At 38.6% G+C, this 21,355-nt stretch overlaps 2 protein-coding genes across 2 annotated transcripts; one reads left to right on the forward strand and one right to left on the reverse strand.

The window, feature by feature from the left end:
- Positions 1 to 479: 479 nt before the first annotated feature.
- On the forward strand, positions 480 to 6,002 carry ttc36 (tetratricopeptide repeat domain 36). The gene is made up of 3 exons (XM_066685713.1): positions 480 to 657; positions 2,595 to 2,783; positions 5,609 to 6,002. The coding sequence occupies exons 1-3, from the start codon at positions 552 to 554 to the stop codon at positions 5,875 to 5,877; spliced, it is 564 nt and encodes a 187-aa protein (XP_066541810.1). The 5' UTR covers positions 480 to 551; the 3' UTR covers positions 5,878 to 6,002.
- A 3,038-nt stretch (positions 6,003 to 9,040) lies between these two features.
- On the reverse strand, positions 9,041 to 20,256 carry LOC136709335 (F-box only protein 40). Its single transcript, XM_066684479.1, has 4 exons — positions 20,064 to 20,256; positions 14,100 to 14,239; positions 11,533 to 13,431; positions 9,041 to 9,259 (listed from the first exon to the last, which is right to left on the reverse strand). Exons 1-4 carry the CDS (start codon positions 20,254 to 20,256, stop codon positions 9,041 to 9,043), a joined length of 2,451 nt encoding a protein of 816 aa, XP_066540576.1.
- Between the last annotated feature and the right edge of the window lie 1,099 nt (positions 20,257 to 21,355).

A 21,355-nucleotide genomic window follows, 5' to 3' on the forward strand; every position in this document is an offset into this window, starting at 1 on the left:
ACACTACCAGCCCCAGTTAGACTGCCCTGGCTGCAATGCTGGTAGTCCAGGTACTGATCAGGGCCCTGTATGTGAAGCAGTATAGCAACCAGTGTCTCAAACCAACAGAAAAGCTTGTACTCTTCTAGGAAGTCTTTACACATTTCTGTGGGAATTGAATGGCATTCAGCCATAAAAAAACATTATTGACCTCAAGTACTTATGTTAGATGATTAGTTCTGGATCACAAACGCCACCATGCAGCACATAGGAAGCTAATGATATTAAAAAAAATACAAAAAAAAAACATTGATTCAAATTCAGATTGAATGTGCTGGGTTCAATCAACACTGGAAAGTGCCCTACAGCCACTGCAACTTTAAAGTGTTGATCAAACACAGATGTGATCTCAAAGTCCTCTTGCTTCCACCCCTTACTCTGATTGGTTGCTATGGAAAGTCTGGAAGACATTAGGAAGAGAACACCCTTTCCCCTAAAAGTGGATGTCATACATTACTTTTAAAGACATGTTTGTTCTATAGGCAGTCTTTCAAAATCCAGTTAGACCAAGGATGGCTTCAGCACATGACAGAGCAGTTCTTCAGGCCATTTTCAACCCAACCACTCCATTTGGAGATATCCCTGGTTTAAACCAAGAGGAAGAACTCACGGATGATGGTATGTATTGTCCTTTCTGTAGCTATGTTGTACCTGGAATGGTCCATACAGATAGAGATTATGGTGAAGGATGCTGGCGTTTAACTGAGCATGCAGTGGCCCACACAGCATTGTTGTTAAGCTGGATTGGCTCACTTAACTGCAAAATAAATGGGCTTTTCAGGGAACGTATTTGATGACATCCGGCCACAAGAACATTAGTGTAGTCTGTTAAAGGTGGTAATTTTAGATAAAGTAATTCTAACTCAGCCTAGAAAAAATTGAATTTTCCTTAGGCTAATCTGTACAGGGAATACATTTCCACTGAATCCCAGTCCAAAGATAGCATGCTCATCATACTGTACTGAGCATTGTGACCCTAGGCTAAAGTGTGGCTGCTGCAGAGCTGACCATTTCTTTCATGCTTTTCTATTGAGCTTATAAAGACTCTGGACGCACAACCCAGCACCAGGATTGACATTAACAAGTCACTCATTGTAACGGGCTCTAAACAGATTCAGCAACTAATTCTGAATTAGCACTTTCTAATAAGGGAAAAAACAAATAATTTATACCAAACACTGACACACTGTTTCTTCTACATATATTTTGCTGTGGTAGCTCTTTTTCATTTGGAACAACAGGTACAAAGGAGAAGAGAAAAAGGTAGATTAAACTAGTTGTTTTACCATTGTAATAACATTTGCAAAATAATAAAAAATCAGTGGCCAACCCAGCGCTGCACGACTCTGAACATTGTTCCGTTCCTCTGCACCACAGCGCCCACTGTGTTCTGACAGGACTTCACAGAATTAAATCCATATTGAGACACACAAACCCACAGTAGATCACATGAATGGAGATTTATACAGAGAAAAGCAGCCAGCCTTTTGGTAAACAAACAAATGCTAACACCAGGTCCCCTAAGCCAATTTTACTGGCCTAGTAAATTAAGTAAATTGATTCGTGCGATAAATGATGATTAATGTTTCAGTTCATTTAAATTTTGCAAGTACCTGCCTTTTCACACTTTGTGACAGGGTGCAGGGTCTTTAGTGATATTAAAATGTGAAAATGTTCAGTGTTCAATAAATAATTTTTAATTTTTAAATTGACGTTTTGCCCCCTGGTGCTCAAAGCTGGAAAATCATGCTAAATATTTCTTTTTTTTAATCCTCAGGCACACCTCACTAGTAGGAAAAATAATTTTGTGGAAAGAAAATGCTTTTGATGGATAGAATTGTACGTGCAAGTGATGCTAGGAATATTTTTTCAACAGTTTTTGGTGTGTATAACAGGAAGAACAAATAAATAATATGGGACCTTGTCCCAGAATCATATATTATACTTTTTCTTTCACTTTGACCTTCAGGGCTTCCATAGACAATGATTGAAAACTTATATAACGTGATATTATGAAACCCTGTTTTTCAAGTAGTACTTAAATTAATATTTCATTTAATATAAAGTATTTCTGATAAATAATCTATGAGAATGCATATCATGATCATTATCTGTGATCATACTTAAGCCTTTGCATTGAAATATCGTAATCTGTGACATATTTAACATTTGGTTAGACTCATATAAGGCTTTGCTTTATGAGCAGATTTGATATTTGGAGTTTGGCTGCTGGGAGAGTTTGACAACTTTTGTGTTAGAGGCCCGGCACCAAAGGATGAAACTAGACGAGCTCCACTGTGAATATTTTGACAGTTTCCTGAGCTATGATGAGGTTAGAGTGGAAAACAACAGTGGCAGAGGCTCTATAACGTGTGTGTGTGTGTGTGTGTGTGTGTGTGTGTGTGTGTTTAATGACTGAGGGGGCTGAGGATCCCCTGACAGGATGTGCACGTATTAAAAAGAATTGAAAATGGAGCCACTCAGAGTACCAATGACTTTACAAATCCCTCCATTTATCTGTATGTGGATTGTTGCTCCATGCTCCATCTCTCCAGATGCCTGTTTCGACCCAGTTCTGCTGCAGCAGGTGAAAGATCTGGAGCTGAAGGGGGTCTCCTCTGCTGAGGCTAGGGACCTGAACGCAGCATTGCAGCATTTTAACCAGGCCATTCACACACTGCCCTCAAGAGCCTCAGCCTACAACAACAGGGCCCAGGCCAGGCGCCTGCAGGGAGACACTAAAGGTACCGCTCTCACTTTTCACCTGTGCAGGAGAGATGGGAGTTCTCATATTGGCATATATCCCCAGGGCAACATGTGTTGGGATAAGCCAACTCTCAGCTAATGAAACTACAATCTCGCAGCCAAATATATATATATATATATATATATATATATATATATATATATATATATATATATATATTCTTAATACAACACCATTTCCAAAGTTCAACAGGATATTGTGCAAATGTAAATAAACACAAAATGCAATGATGTGCAAATAATTTAAACCCTATATTCAACTGAAAATGATACAAAGCTGACATTTTAAACATTGAAGATTTTTTTGCCCATTTTTTATTTTTATGCCACGTTACAAAAAAGTTGGGAGCATATTCACCACTGAGACAATTTTCTGTAGTTTTAAAAATGAACTGTTTTCCAATTCTTGCTTGTTCTAGGATTTTAGCTTCTTAACACCTCAGGGTCTCATTTATAATTTATTTTGATTCATAAAGCACCAGATATTTTCAGCAGGTGACAGGTCTGTATCGGTTTAGCACGTGAACTCTTTTACTAAAGTGTCATGCTTTTGTAATCCATGAAGAATGTGAATTGGCCTTCCATGAAAAAGCATTCAGCATTAACGTGGGACATGTTTCTGAGCCCATAAAGTAATTTCCGCTGCAGAAATGTGTCTGTTTTGAATTCAGTGCCATCTAAGAGCTTGAAGACCACAGCCAGCTAATATAGGGTTTGGGTCTTTTCTCTTGCATACAAAGATTTCTTCAGATACTCTTAAACTTTTAATGATATGGTGTGCCATACATTGATTGATTGTTCTTTTAGTAGTCCCACAGCGGGGAAATTCACAATGATGCAGCAGCAAAGGGACAACAGAAATAAAATAATATCCATCCATCCATTATCTGTAACCGCTTATCCAATTTAGGGTCGCGGGGGGTCCAGAGCCAACCTGGAATCATCGGGCACAAGGCGGGAATACACGCTGGAGGGGACGCCAGTCCTTCACAGGGCAACACAGACACACACACATTCACTCACACCTACTGACACGTTTTGAGTCGCCAATCCACCTGCAACGTGTGTTTTTGGACTGTGGGAGGAAACCGGAGCAAACCCACGCGGACAACACACCAACTCCTCACAGACAGTCACCCGGAGCGGGAATCGAGCCCACAACCTCCAGGCCCCTGGAGCTGTGTGACTGCGACAATACCTGCTGCGCCACCGTGCCGCCCATAAAATAATATGCTAAGCTTAAACATTGAGTACTAAGAACGGAGAAGGGGTGGGGGGGGTCATGCTCCTCGCAACTTCACGAAGGGTGGGGGGGAAGGTTCTCTTCACAACGTGACTAAGCAGGGGGAGGGTGCTCTGCGCTGCCTCGCACACACACTTTAGCGGCAGAGCAGCGGGAGAGAAAAAAAAAGCTTGAGTATCAATCTTTTTCCACGAATATTGATCAATACCAATACCAGCGTTGGTATCGATATTATCGATATTTGGTTCGATCCGCCCACCTCTACAGGTTAATCTTGCTCCAGGGTTATAAGCAGGCTGGATGAAGGAAACAATCTGTCAGGATGTGTGCTCTGCAGTCCTGGTAGCACAGCTCCATGACTCCTGTGCTTGGTGAGACAAATTACTCCACTCATCTGATGGTCCAAGAGTATAGAGTGCAGCCCCAGAAATATGGAGGGGAGCAGTGATGATTGGGGCACTCCCTGCATTACAACATCTCCTCCCTCAGCTCTGGCAGAAGCTGCACTGAGAATCATCCCAAAGCCCTAGCAGAACCTCCTCAGAGTTAGTTTTTGGTGGTCTCCTCACCTGCAACAAGGTCTGACAGTCATAACATAAGAGTAAGTCAACTCCATGCTGTAACCTTGCACATGTTTATGAGAAAAAGTACATAGCATGATGAAATCCACAAGTTCTTTACTATTTTATGTTGAGAAACTTTATTCTTGAATTATCCCACTGTTGTCAGCCTCTCTGGGATTCTCTTTTTAAACCAGTCATGTCACTGACCTATTGATTTTAGGTTTTATTGTTTTTCTTTTGTAGCATTACATGACTTGTCTTCTGTTCCCTGTCCCAACTTTTTGAACATGTTGCTGGCATCAAAATCAAAATAGGCCAATATTTATGAAAAGTAAAACTAAAACTTCCCAGTTTCAGCACTTTATAGATTGTTGTTTTTCAGTTTAATACACACTCTTTAAAAAATAGAGGGTTCTTCATGTGTTCTGTAGGCAATGGTTATTCTTAGAACCATGAGTTCTGTATAGAACTTGTTGCAGGGTGGAATTGTCCTTCAGATTAATTGAGAATTTTCTTTTTATGGTTCTATATAGCATTACATAAGGTTCTTCTGTTGTAACAAGCCACACTTTGTAACAGTAGTAGAACACTTTAAAGTGCTATTTAGACTTGTTTTAAAAAAGTGATGCATAGAAACATGATTTTTTCATCAATCCATAGAACCATTTAATCAGAACCATTTCAGAATGGACATAGCTCTATATAGAACACATATTTCTAAATAGAACCATTGGCTTAACTAAAGAACCCCCCTTTTTTAAGAGTTTTGGCTTTAAATAATTTCACATAATTGCAGTCTGTTTTAATTTACATTTTGCACAGCGCCCTATTTTTTTCTAAATCGTGTTGTATTATATACTATAGAGTCTGAGAATGTGGTTGTCTATAGATTTTTCTTTTATAATTATGAAAACACATTAATACATTAATTGAGTTTATAAGCTAAGGCTCAGGATGTGTTACTCTTGTTGGACCATGCTTGTAAAATCTGCCACAGGTGCGTTTGAAGACCTGGAGCTGGCCATATCCCTGAGCAAGGGAACCGGACGTTCTGCCCGCCAGGCCCTCGTCCAGCGAGGTCTGCTCCTCCGGCTGGCTGGCAGAGACGAGGAGGCCAGGGCAGACTTTGAGAGAGCCGCTGCGCTGGGTAGTGAATTTGCCCGACAGCAGGCTGTTACCCTGAACCCTTACGCTGCCCTGTGTAACCGCATGCTCTCTGAGGTCATCGGCAAACTGCGCAACCCAGACGTGCCAGACATGCAGTAGAGGAGAAGCCTTTTTATATTTATTTTCTAAACCCACTATGAAACCATTTATATACTCCTGGTCCAGATACAGGTTGTCACACTGATCATGTTTTATAGTACATTAAAATCAGCAAATAAACTGATTGGACATTAACCCTGTGTCCTTTGTGCAGTGTGTATTTACACTATACGGGTAAAGATTTGTAAACACCTTGCTGCCTAGTGTTTCTTCTGAATTTATAGCAACACTAGGTAATATTCTTCCCTTAAAACTACAGCATCAAAATCATTGTGATGGTTCACTGACTTGTAACAGAGAGAATAGAACCTACTTCAGGCTCATTATATAACTTGTCTAGGAGGGTAGGAAACAGCCCCCAGACTGAGTGCAACTTAAATGATTATTATTATTGTTGTTATTATTATTATTATTATTATTATTATTATTATTATTATTGTTATTATTATTATTATTATTATTATTATTGTTCATTAGACGAGGTCATGCCATTTGACCAGGGAGACTAACCCAGTGACTGTACATGCATTTAAAACTGCATATTAATTGCATATTTATAATATTTTAAAGCAAGTAGTAGTAAGAATTTGCAACATGTAATATGCAGAGGTGTAACTAGGGTGCCATATTTGTGCAGGCATTTTTATCATTTGTTCATGGGCAACAGCAGTTTGGGGTTGGGGGGTGTTCAGTTTGCCGTGGGGGGAGTCACTCGGTCAAATGACTAGAATGATGACTTTTTATTATTGTTGTATTTTATTTATTTATTTATTTATTTATTTATTTATTCATTCATTCATTCATTCATTATCTGTAAGCGCTTATCCAGTTCAGGGTCGCGGTGGGTCCAGAGCCTACCTGGAATCATTGGGCGCAAGGCGGGGATACACCCTGGAGGGGGCGCCAGTCCTTCACAGGGTGACACAAACACACACACACATTCACTCACACCTACGGACACTTTTGAGTCGCCAATCCACCTACCAATGTGTGTTTTTGGACTGTGGGAGGAAACCGGAGCACCCGGAGGAAACCCACACGGACACAGGGAGAACACACCAAACTTCTCACAGATAGTCACCCGGAGAGGGAATCGAACCCACAACTTCCAGGCCCCTGGAGCTGTGTGACTGCGACACTACCTGCTGTGCCCTTATTTATTTATTTATTTATTTATTTATTTATTTATTTTCAATTGATGTGCAGTTTATTCCTCTGAGTGGGCAATGTCCACCCCAGCCCACCTGCAGACACACTCCTCTTGACCTTTATGTCTGAAGCTTAACCATTGGTGACTGCCCTTTGTAAATGTAATACAAGTGTGTAACTAAGGTATTCCTGTGCTGTTTGGAGTGAAAACACCATATGTGAGTAAATTAAAAGGCTGTATGTGTCTGAGGACAATGCAGTCGAACACGTGGTTACTCTAGTCCACCACATTTTCTTACAGGACTGTTTTCTGCATATTTGATATGACTATGTAGTTTTGACAGTTGTGTTGCTTAGTCTGAGCCACTAGATGTCACCAAAGTACTTTACTCATACACATGATTTTTATTTATTTATTTATTTATTTTATTTATTTATTTTTCTTTTTTGAAGGTGCCAACAACAAGGGAATAAGCATTCAAGGCATTAAACAATTGATTATAGAACTAGAGCACACCAAGTTAATGCCCCTTAACTTTTATAAGTTAAGTGAAGACATCTGTTTTCTTCCTGACTTGAATATTTATATCAAGCAGTGAAAAGGGAACAAGCAAAAAGGCTGCACGTGTGCAAGACTAAGAAATGGGTTAAGGTGTATAATTAGGGATAGTAGTCTGTCTGTTCTCATGGTGGTATATCAGCCCTCCATTGATAAGCTGGTCAGTTTCTTACCAATTTGTCACTGTTGATATATCACATGGCCCACAATTTGTGGACATCAACTCATCCAACGTTTCTTCTGGTATTGTAGGAATTGATGGGGAGTTTTCCTCTTGTTTTCCTTACATGATACAATGAATGATCACTGTTATCAGCTCCGCTGACCATACAGGAGCTCTACATATGTAGTATGTAGTTTCTCTGCATGATTCCTTATCCCCTTTTACTCTGCTTTTCAGCACACCGGTTTCACCACAGAGCAGGTATGATTTGTGTGATGGATCAAAATTTATTCACAGTAAGACATATATATTTGAATAAAACATATGTGATAATGGCATCAAGTAAATAGTAACTAAAACTGATATGTGTATGTATGAATATAATAAAGCCTGAACATGCATAAAGTGGGATCTGTAGCGTACGCTCTAAAAAAAATATGGTTCTGCAAGATTTCTTTATAAATACAGACTGGTTCTATATAGAACCCTGAAAACATGAAGTACCTTTGCATGATTAAAGTGTTCAGTGCATTATATAAACATACATCTACAGGTTATGTATGTGTATATATCACTGGAAAATGTTCTTTTGTTGTTATGCTTTCAATCGTGTTACAATAGGAGAACGATTTTGGTGCCATGTAATGCTTTTCCACCAAAAGACCTCTGGTTCTTAAACCGGTTACATTCTTGAGTCTTAGAACCTTGGTTCTTTCCATTGAACTGGCTCTACAAGTTTAGAAGGGAACAAAGGATACGTTATCAGCGGGGGCGTGACAGTGGCTCAATACAGAGCCAGAGCCAGAGATAAACTGTTGGTCATGACAGGGTCATTGTTTATTTTTTATTTACCTTACAGTCAGAGATATAATACTGTGTACATTTTGTTGAATTCAGAGGTGTCTTGCTGAACTTTATAAATTTGCTGGCTAAATTTAGTTCGCAAACTGAAACCGGTCCATTTCCTCGTTGGTGGAAAAGCGCTAACATAGAACCCTTCTCTAAAACTACATAGAACCATCTATAGCACATTGTATATCAATCTGAAGAACACTTTCATGATGCAAACAAGCCATTAATCATACAAATGGTTCTTCAAGTGTTCAGGATTCAATATAGAACCATTTTCTTTATTAAATAACCCTTTTAATTGTGTAGACAGTTGCAAAAATTATATAATTTAGCTAATACTCTCAAATAGTCCACCACCCAAAAATATACAGCCATTTGTTAAGTGAATGTTTGTGAAGTCCTATGAAATATCCTCCATCCACTTGAGGCACAGCACTCCATCACATTCCATGTCCTTTACTAGTGTTAAGAAACTGGCTGACCAGAGTGTGGACATGCTCTGGTCTGTCTGTGATCTCACTCATACTGACCAAAGCCACTGGGTCACTCCTGATGACAGTCTGGTAGCAAGGGCAGACCTTCAGGTGCTCGGCCATGGAGGGCGCGTCATCGAAGGTCCATTTCTCCACTGGAGAGAACAGGCTGCTGAACTCCCACACCTGCAGGATAGAGCCAGGGTGGTTATGTAGACTTTTTATTTTGTAGCATATTAGGGACTTGTTTTACTATTAGGGATATGTTTTACTGTACCAAACACTAAACCTAAAGTAACCAGAGTGTGTCATCAGAGATTAATGAGACGTGTTAAACTGAAGCACTGGTATCTCTGACAGCAGTGCTGCAGTCAGTATGTACTTCTTTGAACAGTGTCTGTTCTAGCAAGGAATTTGTTGTGTTTTGGCATGTGATCCCAGTATAGTTTCCACAGCATCCTACAGCCATGTTAGCAAAGTTAGCAAGTGAACAGAGATAGCATTAGATACTACCAGACCTCAAAAAACCAGCCTTCTAAAAAGTTGGTACTGCACTCCAAGTTCAAAACACTAGAGAAATTTGTCTGCCCCCATTGCAATATCTCTACACAAGTAATAGTAAAGGTCATATAGGTTGACCTATATATTTTAATATGAAAACTATAAATAAGAAGCAAGAACCTTCCTCATCCTGCCAAAAATATAATTTAATGTGGAAGGGAAAAATTCTAAGGAAGATAACAGCCTTATCCAGAGAAAACTATAAGAAATATATTTAAAATTAAGCATGTAAATACAGTTAAAATGGTGGTGGTTCATTACGTTCTTACCTATTACTTGTGTAGGGATATTGCAATGGGGGCAGACAAATTTCTCTAGTGTTTTGAACTTGGAGTGCAGTACCAATTTTTTAGAAGGCTGGTTTTTTGAGGTCTGGTTCACTTGCTTATGACCGCTTATGAGACCGCTTATGAGAACAATGTTGGCATATTCACCAGCTTCTTATTTGACTCTTCTGTTCCACCTTGAAAAGGTGACAAAATCTCTAATTGTTCTTTTATTTTATTTGTTTCAAACACAACACAGAGATTACACACCTTGCCATTGTTCCTCACTTTTCTTATTTAACCTCGTTAAGCACTGAGGTTTGCAAGGAGAGCAAGGCATCTTGTAAACAACTGCTGTTTTTTTTTTTGTGCATATATTTGTGTTGTTTGAATTGGACTTCAAATTTTGTTGGTCTACCTAAACACCAGTCTGAAAATGAGAGTTTTAAGTGATGACCTCAAACAAAATTGTAAAACATTTAAGTTGCCAATACAGTGGCCCACTTTCAATAACTGCAGTGTAAGCAATTCTATGAATCGATCTGTTTGAAGCTTTTGTTTACACAATGAGAGTATTGATTGATCTCTGGTCTGGATATCTGGGTGAGGAAACAAGAGATGATCTAGTGATACAATGTATGTCTAACTGCTGTGCTGACCAATGGAATATGTCCTCTGCCTGACACTCTGCCCCACATAGCTCTGAGATCAGACAGCAGTCTCATATTTAGAATGCTTATCATGGACAAAACACACAGCAATAGACATTGCTGAGGTTAAAAATAAGACAAGACAACACTGGAAAATATGGAATGCATTTACATACATATTTTCAGCAGATCACATGACATTACTGAGCTCTGAGTTTGGGATATGGTTCAAAATATCTGTGGGATTTAATGAAGGAGGACTGGGGCTTGTTTCTTTCTTTCTTTCTTTTTATAGTCAAATGAGACAATTAGGTGCTATTTCTAGAATATGGATTCTAGTGCCCAGTTATGGACTTTTGTTGAATTGCAGGCAGTTGACATCACCAGCCCATTAACAGGGTCTGATTTATTAATATTCTACCTGTGTTTTTTTCTGTTAAAACAAATAGCCCCTGAAGGGATCAAGGGAAACAATGACTGCCGTATGTGCTTTTATATAATTCTGTATGGTTCTTTAAGATTTTTCATATCAGAGATTATAATCATGAAGGATCAATTCCATCTTATGACATATTATACTCTTTATTATATTTTATTAATTATAGCTTTTTATAATCTTATAGCTGCTTCAATCTAATCAGTGTCACATGGGGTCTGGAGCCTGAAAATGTTTTCATTTTAAAGTGTTTTATAAGATTTATTCAAGGTTTTGCCTTTATTGTTTACAGGTGTATCTACTGTGCATTAAGATTAAAATATTACACTCACCCAACAATCATATAGTCCCCCAAATGAAAAGAGTGTACACAAAAAGTCTTTAGAGTTATCAATATTAGAAGCTGTATTTGTGTTAAGGTATTTTATTTGTTTAAGTTATTCCAAGGATGTAATGCCTGTCAAATGTTTTGCTTCCAGTGTCCTTTTAAACCCAAGACTTTCTGTTACAATCACAAACAATTAAATATACACATGAACATCTCACCTTTTTCTTTGCCTTCCAGCAAGAGCCACCATGTGAGTATGTTGTCTTCTCCCACTTTAAAGACACCATTCCCATACGTTGTAGCAGAGTGCCACACACCTCCCTCATTAACCGAGAGACCTGGGACAGTTGGCATAAAGACATGCTGTCCAAAAACCCTGCAATGTGCTGGAGTATCTCAAAGGGTAGTTGGCTGAGCGAGTTCAGGTTCCCAGGGCAAATTTGTTCACTGCATTCATTCGTTACAACTTTATATAGGGATGCGGCTACCTGTGGCTGGATGGAAAAAGTCCCAAGGTCTTGGTCATAGCTCACTGTGCCCCTGTATTTGGATGGGCGAAAATGGTTTTGGCTGTAGGTACAACCCAGATAAGCCAAAGGACATCGCTGAATGAACCAGCCTGTAAGACTCGATTGGATGTCTGCATGCACATTTCGGAAGTGCCAGGGGTACTCATCTCGCCTGAAGGTGTGGCAGCAGAGGTAAGTAAAGGCAGAGCTAGTTTTGTTGTGTCTCCTTGTGACACATTCGGCCTGAATCTGCACATGGAGGTTCAAGGTCTTGTGCTTCATAAGGTCTGCCAGTGTTGTGTCAGGTTTGAATGGAGCTGAGGGGAAGTCATAGGTTTGTGTGCCCAAGTCAACATAGAGGCCATCGGTCCCAACCATCTCACATATCTGGTGACCTTTCAATTCCTTCTCCAAACAGCACAGTAGAGTCATCTGTACTTCATCTGATTTTGGAAGGTCTTCTACAGACACTCCCAAATCAGATGTGTCTACATATTGGTGGGTCTTCTTGGCTCCATGCGAGGGATCTTTCAAGTGGCTACGTTTGGCTGTGAAGCTTTTGGGGACATTGAAAGCACGGATTGTCTGCACCTCAACTGGCTCTAGGCTCCCATAAACAAAGTCCTTTTCCCTTGGTGTGCAAGCAAGTAACTGGTCAAAATTGATCAGCATGCATCCATTATGAACTAGGTACATGTTATATTCAGCCATATTCACCTCTTTTTGAAGTCTCTCTAGGACACCATCTTGCCAAGGAGCAAACCCAGTCTTGGTGAGATCCACTGCTACAACACCATTGGACACTCGGGGGCTTGGATTAGCACGAGGACATTGAATTGAATCTTCATTAGCAGGTGGTGATTGACCTTCATTCCTCTTATCCTGGTCACTTTTGTCCTCTAGATTTTTTACTGTTTGCTTGCATCCTTCCATCTCCTTTTTGAACATTCCCTCCCACATGGCATAGTTCTCTAGACAGGCCACATCTTTGCTTTTAGCCAGAGCTAGACGCTCTTCTTCAGTCAGTTCTTGTACAGCCGGATATTCAGGATCATCTACAGATCCATCAAATCTCAAGATTCCATCCTTCACTACTTGAATGCCTATTCCTCCAACTGCTCCAACTTGATCTTCTGTAGTCAGTTCATCAAGACTTTCGGTCAACTCAGGAAACAGTGTGTTCATCTTGATAGATTTAAACAGGATATTCTGATCCCTAAGAGCCATTGCTATGTCTAGCTGATCCATGTAGGTAGGTTCTTGCATGGCATTCTTGTAGAAGACAGTGTCTGTCTCAGGGATGGGCCATCGGTTCCATTCCAGGGAACAGCATACCACACTGGCAGGGCACACCTCAAGGTGTTGGGCAATCCGATGCCTGGGCATGGAAATAGGGCATCCATAGTTGACATTGAGACAGGGTACTACTGCCTTGGGACAGAGTAGCTGGTGCTCCTCTTCTTTGCATAAGTGGAAGGCAGACCCACAATGCAAACGACATGAAATGAACATACAAGAAGTGGAGATGTCCACAGGGGCTTTACAGTGCTGGTTGAAACATTTCTCACAGTGCTTGTGCAGACCTGTACTAGATGTACGATTTCTGCCCTGAAGAGTGAAATAAAACACACAATTACATTTATATATAGTAAATTTTGATGTTGATACATTCAGATGGTTTGTGAACTTGTTTTTTATTTAAATCATGTATAACCTTACCATTCTTGTTGCTTGAATATGAAATTCTTTCTGTTACAAAAAGAAAACAACAACTAGTGAACTATTGGGAAATAAAGATCTCGGATTCATGTTAAATAAATAACAATACCGTAGTGTCACCACACATACACTGACATATGGGGACATTGTAATGCCCTACACTCACTTCACTCTAGTCCATCAGTTGCTCCGCCCCTATTTGCATTACTTAATAAATAGCTAGCAGCTATTTAATTTTTAATCCATGTAAATAGCATATAGTGGATGTTTGAGTAGTCTGCAGTAAATGGTGGTATTTAATACACAAATAGAAGTGCTTACTAAAATAAAGAATAAACAAAATATGAAAATTGCCCCAAATGTGATAATTAATTAGACAATGAAAAGGTACGAGCAAACATTTATAAAATAATAATAATACATGAAGATATTACACTTTCTGTAGTTTTATAGAGATTTGATATAGAACATGGAAAAAGCAAACCAACATTTAAAAATCACATGGTTATACCCAAAATTACAATGCAACTTAATGTGTTAGTCCCCTTCACACTTACCCTTCTCTGCCCTTCTGGTGCCAGCGTGAGGCTGTTTTGGTGTAAATGAGTGATTGTCTGGGTGGGTGAATATCCCCTGTCCTCTATTTGGCTGTTATAAATAGACCATGGACCTGGCAGGGCACTGTGTGAGTCAGCCTCTGTGAGGTAAGGTCACATTACACCAGACATAATCACTTTCATTAGTGTCCTTTGATAATTGAGGGTCAAGCGTAATCAATATCTTTGGAAGAGAGCCTTAACAGGGAACAATATATGTTTCCCCACATTGTCTTGTTTATAAACAAATGAAGCAATTTGAAGCAAGTTATAATATTAAAATATAATAAGAAAATAATTTCACAATAGTTGTGAAATAGTTTTCACAAGTTTAAAGGGTCATTATCTGTTGTGGGTGCTAATGGGGTATGAAAGTCAAAAGCATGTATATTAGTTTCACACCCTAATCCAGTCATCGCTGTTTTTCAGTGTTTCTCTGAGTTTTCAGAAGCATTTACTAAAAAAAAGTTAAAGAACAATTGCTCAAAATCAGGAATATAATTCGTACTGAAAGATCATTTACGTAAACATTGATATAGTACACACTATGAAGTCTGTTTTTATATAGTCCTGCCACTAGATGTCAGTAGCAATCTTTCTGTGAAAATTCCAAGCCCTGTTATTGTCACAATACCATTTATAACCATGCTATGCTCTTGTAATTATCATGTTATTATACATGTGAAATGTTTGCAGCACAAGACAAGGGAATTAGCAATTGCTTCATGAAATGACTGTTATGCATTTATCAAATCCACATTTTTTCCCCTAAAGCTTCACAACAATATCTGGGGACAGAGCAATGCTAAATTTGCTGGCTTTGAATTTACCTACTTTTTTTGTTATTATAATTTTATTTTATTATTATTTTTTTTTACATAATGTTCATTATCTGTTCATTGTTTTGTGACTTATGTGAATGTTTTATATTCATGTCGTTGAGACTCTAAAGAATAAATATGCAGATGCACAATTTGTAAGCAAGATTAAAAACAATACCCTTGTTTACACAGCATTTAAGATGCGATCGACCAAAATGCAGAAGATAAAACCGACTCCCATCACACATTGATGTGGGCTAATAAAGCTGGGAACTGCTGATGCTCAGAAGTTCCTGTCGCTGAGTTACTCCTCATTAAACCCCAGCAGCATGAATATAATAATAAAAAATAAAAAAAGGAAAGTGCCTGAGTGCGCAGATGTTTATGATCATATAAATTGAGCTCCTCAACAACCTTCCTTGCACCCAATCTCCTGCTTTTAATCTCAAAAAGTAATTAAAACCACCTTCTAATGATGTCGGCACAGCTATTACTACTTAATTAGGATGGGGATTTTATAGTATCCCTTCAGGCCATCGAACTTTGTCTAATTTTGCCACATTAAAAAAGGGACCGGGGAGGTAGGACAAGTTGTGGGAAACTGGTGAAGGCGTTTTTAAGGTGGCTTTTTTCTTGGTGGCTTAGGAGCAGGTCTTAAGAAGGGGCCATGATCCCCTATGTGAACCCACAAGGGATTATTTGCTGTGACGCAAGGACATTTAGTATTCAAATTGTAACTCTGGAATATTCTGAGCCAAAATGATCTAATATATATTTGTCTGTTTTTTGTGGCTTTTCAGTTCAGTTAAAATTTGAATATATGTAAATGAGACACAACACTTCAGAAAAGTCTAGACTGTTGTCATTTGATATGCTAATGCTAACAGAATTGTATCTCTAGGGCATTTTCTGATAAAACACATATCTCATGCACCCCAGTCCTTTTTTCTATTCTACACATTTCAAAAAGTTAATCTTATCCTGAAATATTTTGTAGAAATGTATACAAAGATAAGCAGCAGGTTTTGTCAAAAAATAAAAAAATACTAATAATAAAAAAAATTATCTGCTTTGTCATAACTTTGTCATAACCCTATTATTTTTAGATGGACTGAGCCCTCCTGATTGTTACAAGATCTCCAAATATGTGTAAGTGTACAAAAAAATTAAATAAAATAAAATAAAAAAAAAAGTCATTTCACAAGTTATGATCCTCTATCATTCCTAGTTATTTAACATTTTAAAAAATAAGAATAAAAAATACTTATTTAATTAGTTTGAAACATGGTAGTTTCTAAACACTACTAAAAAGTAATCCATGTGTAATACATGTACGTGTTACAATTTGCATCAATCTAGAAACTACTACAGAGATTCTCTGTAAGTGCCATGCCCACTGTAAAGAAATCCAGGAGAATGAACATGGTTCCTTCAGGACATTGTCCAAATTTGTTAATGGAACTGAATGACTTAAAAAAGAGGGAATAAGAATGGAAGTGCAGTAACACTTACTGTTCACAAAGGGGGTGGGCCCCTGACTAAAAATAGAGTTTGAGAAATGCTGGCATAGGGATATTGTGATTCCACCACATGGGGCATATCGGCAAACAAAACAGTGGGCAGACTGAAGAGAGGCACCTGTGAAACATTCTATATGTGCAAATGGCACCTGCAACGTATTCCCACCCAACGTCTCTCTCTTTCTCTCTCTCTTTATCATTCATTCTCTGCAAGCACCTGCAAAATGATCTCTCCCAAAAAAAGGATATGTTTAAAATGCATTGCACCTTCATATGCCATTTTCAGAAGGCTTTGCACTTGTAAGAATCACCTGCACAATGCTGTAGACCACCAAGTGACAATTTCAACAGTAATTCCAGCTTGTACAAGGCAGCTGGGGAATGTTCTGTACCTGTGAAACCTGTAAAAACACTGATAAAAGATGCCAGCACTGAGTGAGAATGAGAAACCACAACAGAACAATGTTCCTTATGTTCTCATTGTCTGCTGTGTATTGTGTGCCTCATTCTCAAAAAAAAAAAAAAAAAACTTGCTTGAAACAGTCCTTATATATTTCCCCCATCAAAACAGCAAGTACTAGTTACTCTTTTTTCAGGAGCTGTTTCTGAAGAGATTTGACCAAAGAAGTTCAGCTTGCACAAGAATATGGAAAGGCATTTGACTTCCAAAGTGTTGTTCATGATTGTAATCGATAAATAATTTTTCTATAATTCTGAGGATTTTTCCTCACAATTTGCATGCTGTAAGCTGGTCTAATGTGTTAAACTGTCTCAGTCCATTATGCTAGATTATCTCTCTCTCTGCTCATGGCAGAAGCATCTGTATTTTTTTTAGCAAAGATATTGCTCTTTTCCTGCTCCATAGTTGGGTAATATTGACCTATGTTCACTATGTTTCAGATCGCTTAAAATGTAAATGTCTTCAAACTCGAGAGATGGCAAACTGCATTACTGAAACTCCAGTTACAAATGGGTTTCTGTGGTAATTCAAACAGTGAATAAAAACGTAGATAAGTAAAACTTTAGCCACAAACAAACTGTAATTATTTCCGCTCAAACACACTGTTCCACCTTAAAAGACAGGGAGCTTCTGAATGTAAACAACTAGAAAGAATAGTTTTTCTCCACAATAGATGTGCCCTTTATCTTATTATCTTAAATGCAAGTTTTGGTTTCGTTTTTAGGTTTTTGTCTTTGGTAAAAATTCAGCAAGAAAAACTACTGGTGGTCCTACACGCTTAAAAAGCAAAGGTGCTGAAAAACATAGGGTTCTTAGAAGAACCACTTTTGATTATATATGTGAATGTGAAGAACCTTGTAAAGCTCTAAAAAACTTTATTTGATGCAAATGTTCCTTAACAATTTCAAAACTGTTCTTCATGGAACCAAAGGTGGTGCTTCTATTGCATTGATTAAAGAACCATTTATATTTAAAAAAAAAAAAAAAAAGACTGGACACTACAGAGCCCAGATCTTAACATCAATGAGATGTTAAAAAATTCTAAGAATGACCTTTGGAAATGTTGGGGGTGGAGGGGTGGCTGAAGGTGGAAATAACATCCATGATTCCTTTTAAAGTGGAAAGCAGGTTTTCCAAGACCAATGGACAACGATGGACATAATTCATCATGAAAAATTAAAAAAATAAACATTTAGAGGTTTTTTGCTATAATTCAGAATATAATTCAAAACAGACAGTATTTGTATATCAGTTTTTAATGTATTGAAGCAAATTATATTTAATGTAAAACCCAAACATTAGAGGTGACCTCTAAACAGTTTGATGTGTGATGAAAGGGAGCACCCCTGTATATTAGTAATGTTTACATTGATGGTGATTCTATATGATCACTGACTGCTGTTGTCCAGTGGGGCTTCACAAACTGGACAAATCTACACAAACTTTCTGTTATGTTTCTGAAAGAGAATTACAGAAACAATGTTGCGGAAGTATGTTACACAGGAGGCAATCCTGCTTCGAACCTTTTAGGAACATGAAGGTTAGGTTTAGGTTTAAAGCTGGGTTTAGGCTTAGAGGCAGGTTTATGTTAATATTTCATGCTGAGTAAGCATCAGTAATCCATGGACACATCCACAAATTGTAAATCATATTTTGTAAACATCATACTAATGCTGGAAATGGGTTTGTCAAATATGTGCAAATTCATGTGGAGACCAGGCTGAAAGATTAGCCATAGCTGTGGCTGATCGCTTACTGTTTTTCTCAGGGAAAGTGTTTTGTGTTAAGCTCCCATCGTGCTTCGCTTCTGGGTAGTGTTAGGAGATAGACTTTTATCAAAGACGGACAAAGAGGCAACAAAATGTCATGCAAGCAAACACTGATGAAGATAATTTTGGCACTGGGGGGTGCTGCATGGAGATGTTTATGTGTGAGTGAGTGAGTGAGCAAAGTGAGCGAGGGAAAATATAGAGTAAGATGGTGTGTGTTTGTCTGTGTGTTTGTCTGTGTGTGTGCTGTTATGGAGCTGAGCGATAAGAACCTGGTTTCTGATAAGAGAACTGAGCAGACTCCTGGGAGATGTGGCTCATGTGGTTCACCTTGGACCGCTGATAGAAACATGGTTTATTTAGCACATTCCTATTTATCCTCCCTCTATATTTCTCTGCCATTCTTAAGATGGAACACACTGCAGGTAATCTCTCTAGTTTGAATGGATCCTGTTTATAGCATAAGATGAGGAGAGAGGTGTTTACATTTATGGCATTTGCCAAATCTTGCAGTGGGGGTGAGTGCAGTATTAGGAGACTTATATAAATATGATGTAGCATGATGTTGTTACCCAGGTGGGGCACTGAACCTTAATCTTCTGCATGGGCATCAGCAATATAAACCACTACGCTACACCAACCACTATCCTCCATTCTCTCCTTGCCCATAAACATCAGGTGACCAAATCTAATGCCTGTGTAATGAATGCTGACAGCAATGGCAATATAAACTCAGTTTTTGTACCACTGTTTACTCTTGAGCATGTACACACACTCACTAACACTTCAAGCTTCAAAGAATCAAAAACTCAATTATACTCCAGCAATTACAATCAGGCCCTAAACGCCAGCCTGAAATCAAAGTAGGCATGTAATTTCTTACCATGGGGCCAATTAAAAGGACTCCTACCAGGGATTCCTCTCAGACTGGATGGCAAGACATAGGCTGTAAATGTAGATTCAAAAGTATGAATGCCAGTCGTCTATCCTCAGGGAAGATGTTGGTCTTGAATGCTGTTGAGTGCTTATAGTCTCTTGCTCTTAGACTCTGGGCCTACATCAGACTATCAGGTAAAACAGCTTGAATGAGGTGTTTGAGAAATGTGTGCGTGTGAGAAGAAGAGCAGGTGATAGTGTTACCTTTGTGCTGAAGAAAAATAAAACATTTGAACTATAAATGATGGGTTGAAGAAACCACAAAGAAAGCATTACTTGTTTCAATGTATAGGTCTGTATTTCATTGTGTGTATATATATATATATATATATATATATATATATATATATATATATATATATATATATATATGGGGTTAAGGTCTGGCGAGTTTGCAAGCCAATTAAGAAAAGGGATACCATGGTGTTTAAACCAGGTACTGGTAGCTTTGGCACTATGTGCAGGTGCCAAGTCCTGCTGGAAAATGAAATCTGCTTTTCCATAAATTTGGTCAGCAGCAGGAAGCATGAAGTACTCTAAAACTTCCTGGTAGACGGCTGTGTCAACCTTGGACCTCAGAAAACACAGCGGACCAACACCAGCAGATGACATGGCACCCCAAACCCTCACTGACTGTAGAAACTTTACACTGGACCTCAAGCAATGTGGATTCTGTGCCTCTCCTCTTTACCTCCAGACTCTGGGACCTTGATTTCCAAAGGAAATGCAAAATTTACTTTCATCAAAGAACAAGACTTTGAACCACTCAGTCTTTAGACAGGCTAGATGCTTCTGACGCTGTCTCTTGTTCAAGAGTGGCTTGACACAAGGAACGTGACAGCTGAAACCCATGTCTTGCATACATCTGTGCATGGTGGTCCTTGAAGCACTGACTCCAGCTGCAGTTCAGTCTTTGTGAATCTCCCCCACATTTTTAAATGGGTTTTGTTTCACTGTCCTCTCCAGGGTGCGGTTATCCCTATTGCTTGTACACTTTTTCCTACCACATCTTCTCATCCCCTTTGCCTCTCTATTAATGAGCTTGGACACAGAGCTCTGTGAACAGCCAGCCTCTTTACAATGACCTTTTGTGTTTGCCCTACTTGTGTAAGGTGCCAATGGTTGTCTTCTGGACAACTGTCAAGTCAGCAGTCTTTCCCATGATTGTATAGCCTACAGAACTAGACTGAGAGACCATTTAAAGGCTTTTGCAGGTGTTTTGAGTTAATTAGCTGATTAGAGCACCACGTGTCTTCAATATTGAACCTTTTCACAATATTCTAATTTTCTGAGATACTGAATTTATAATCATCAAATTAAAGGTGGAAAGGACAGCTCTAACATGAATTTTAGTTTCTGAAGCTGAGATGCCCATGAGCACATGCCACGACTCTCAACATGTCTAAATTTAACAGTTAAATAAATTATAATTAATATTAGGATTAATTGTGTGTGTGTAAGTAGAAACTTCAGGGAGAAGTGCATTCCCTTAATCCAGCTAAGGCTGTCAATCCTTTGGTCTATGTTACCCAGCCTACTTATGATATAGGAGAATGTTTTTTAATTATTTTTAACTGAAAATATAAAAATGTGCCAATATTAGCACACAGAAAAGTAAATGTAGGAATTCGACAAGTTACAGAGAGGAGAAAAATGCTTTAACATAGAAACATATAAGGGAAGGTGGAGATACGCATCATACTGCCACCAT

Source organism: Hoplias malabaricus, chromosome 11 (assembly GCF_029633855.1).
Source record: "Hoplias malabaricus isolate fHopMal1 chromosome 11, fHopMal1.hap1, whole genome shotgun sequence".
Classification (NCBI taxonomy): domain Eukaryota; kingdom Metazoa; phylum Chordata; class Actinopteri; order Characiformes; family Erythrinidae; genus Hoplias; species Hoplias malabaricus.

Coding starts and splice junctions, on each gene's coding strand:
- LOC136709335 (XM_066684479.1), bottom strand. CDS start 20,256: ATGTCATCTGCTGGTGTTGGTCCGCTGTGTTTTCTGAGGTCCAAGGTT. Junction 14,240..20,063: donor TACCTGGTTTAAACACCATG/GTATCCCTTTTC, acceptor CTTACCTCACAG/AGGCTGACTCACACAGTGCC. Junction 13,432..14,099: donor CACCAGAAGGGCAGAGAAGG/GTAAGTGTGAAG, acceptor TTCACTCTTCAG/GGCAGAAATCGTACATCTAG.
- ttc36 (XM_066685713.1), top strand. CDS start 552: ATGGCTTCAGCACATGACAGAGCAGTTCTTCAGGCCATTTTCAACCCA. Junction 658..2,594: donor GGAAGAACTCACGGATGATG/GTATGTATTGTC, acceptor CCATCTCTCCAG/ATGCCTGTTTCGACCCAGTT. Junction 2,784..5,608: donor CCTGCAGGGAGACACTAAAG/GTACCGCTCTCA, acceptor AATCTGCCACAG/GTGCGTTTGAAGACCTGGAG.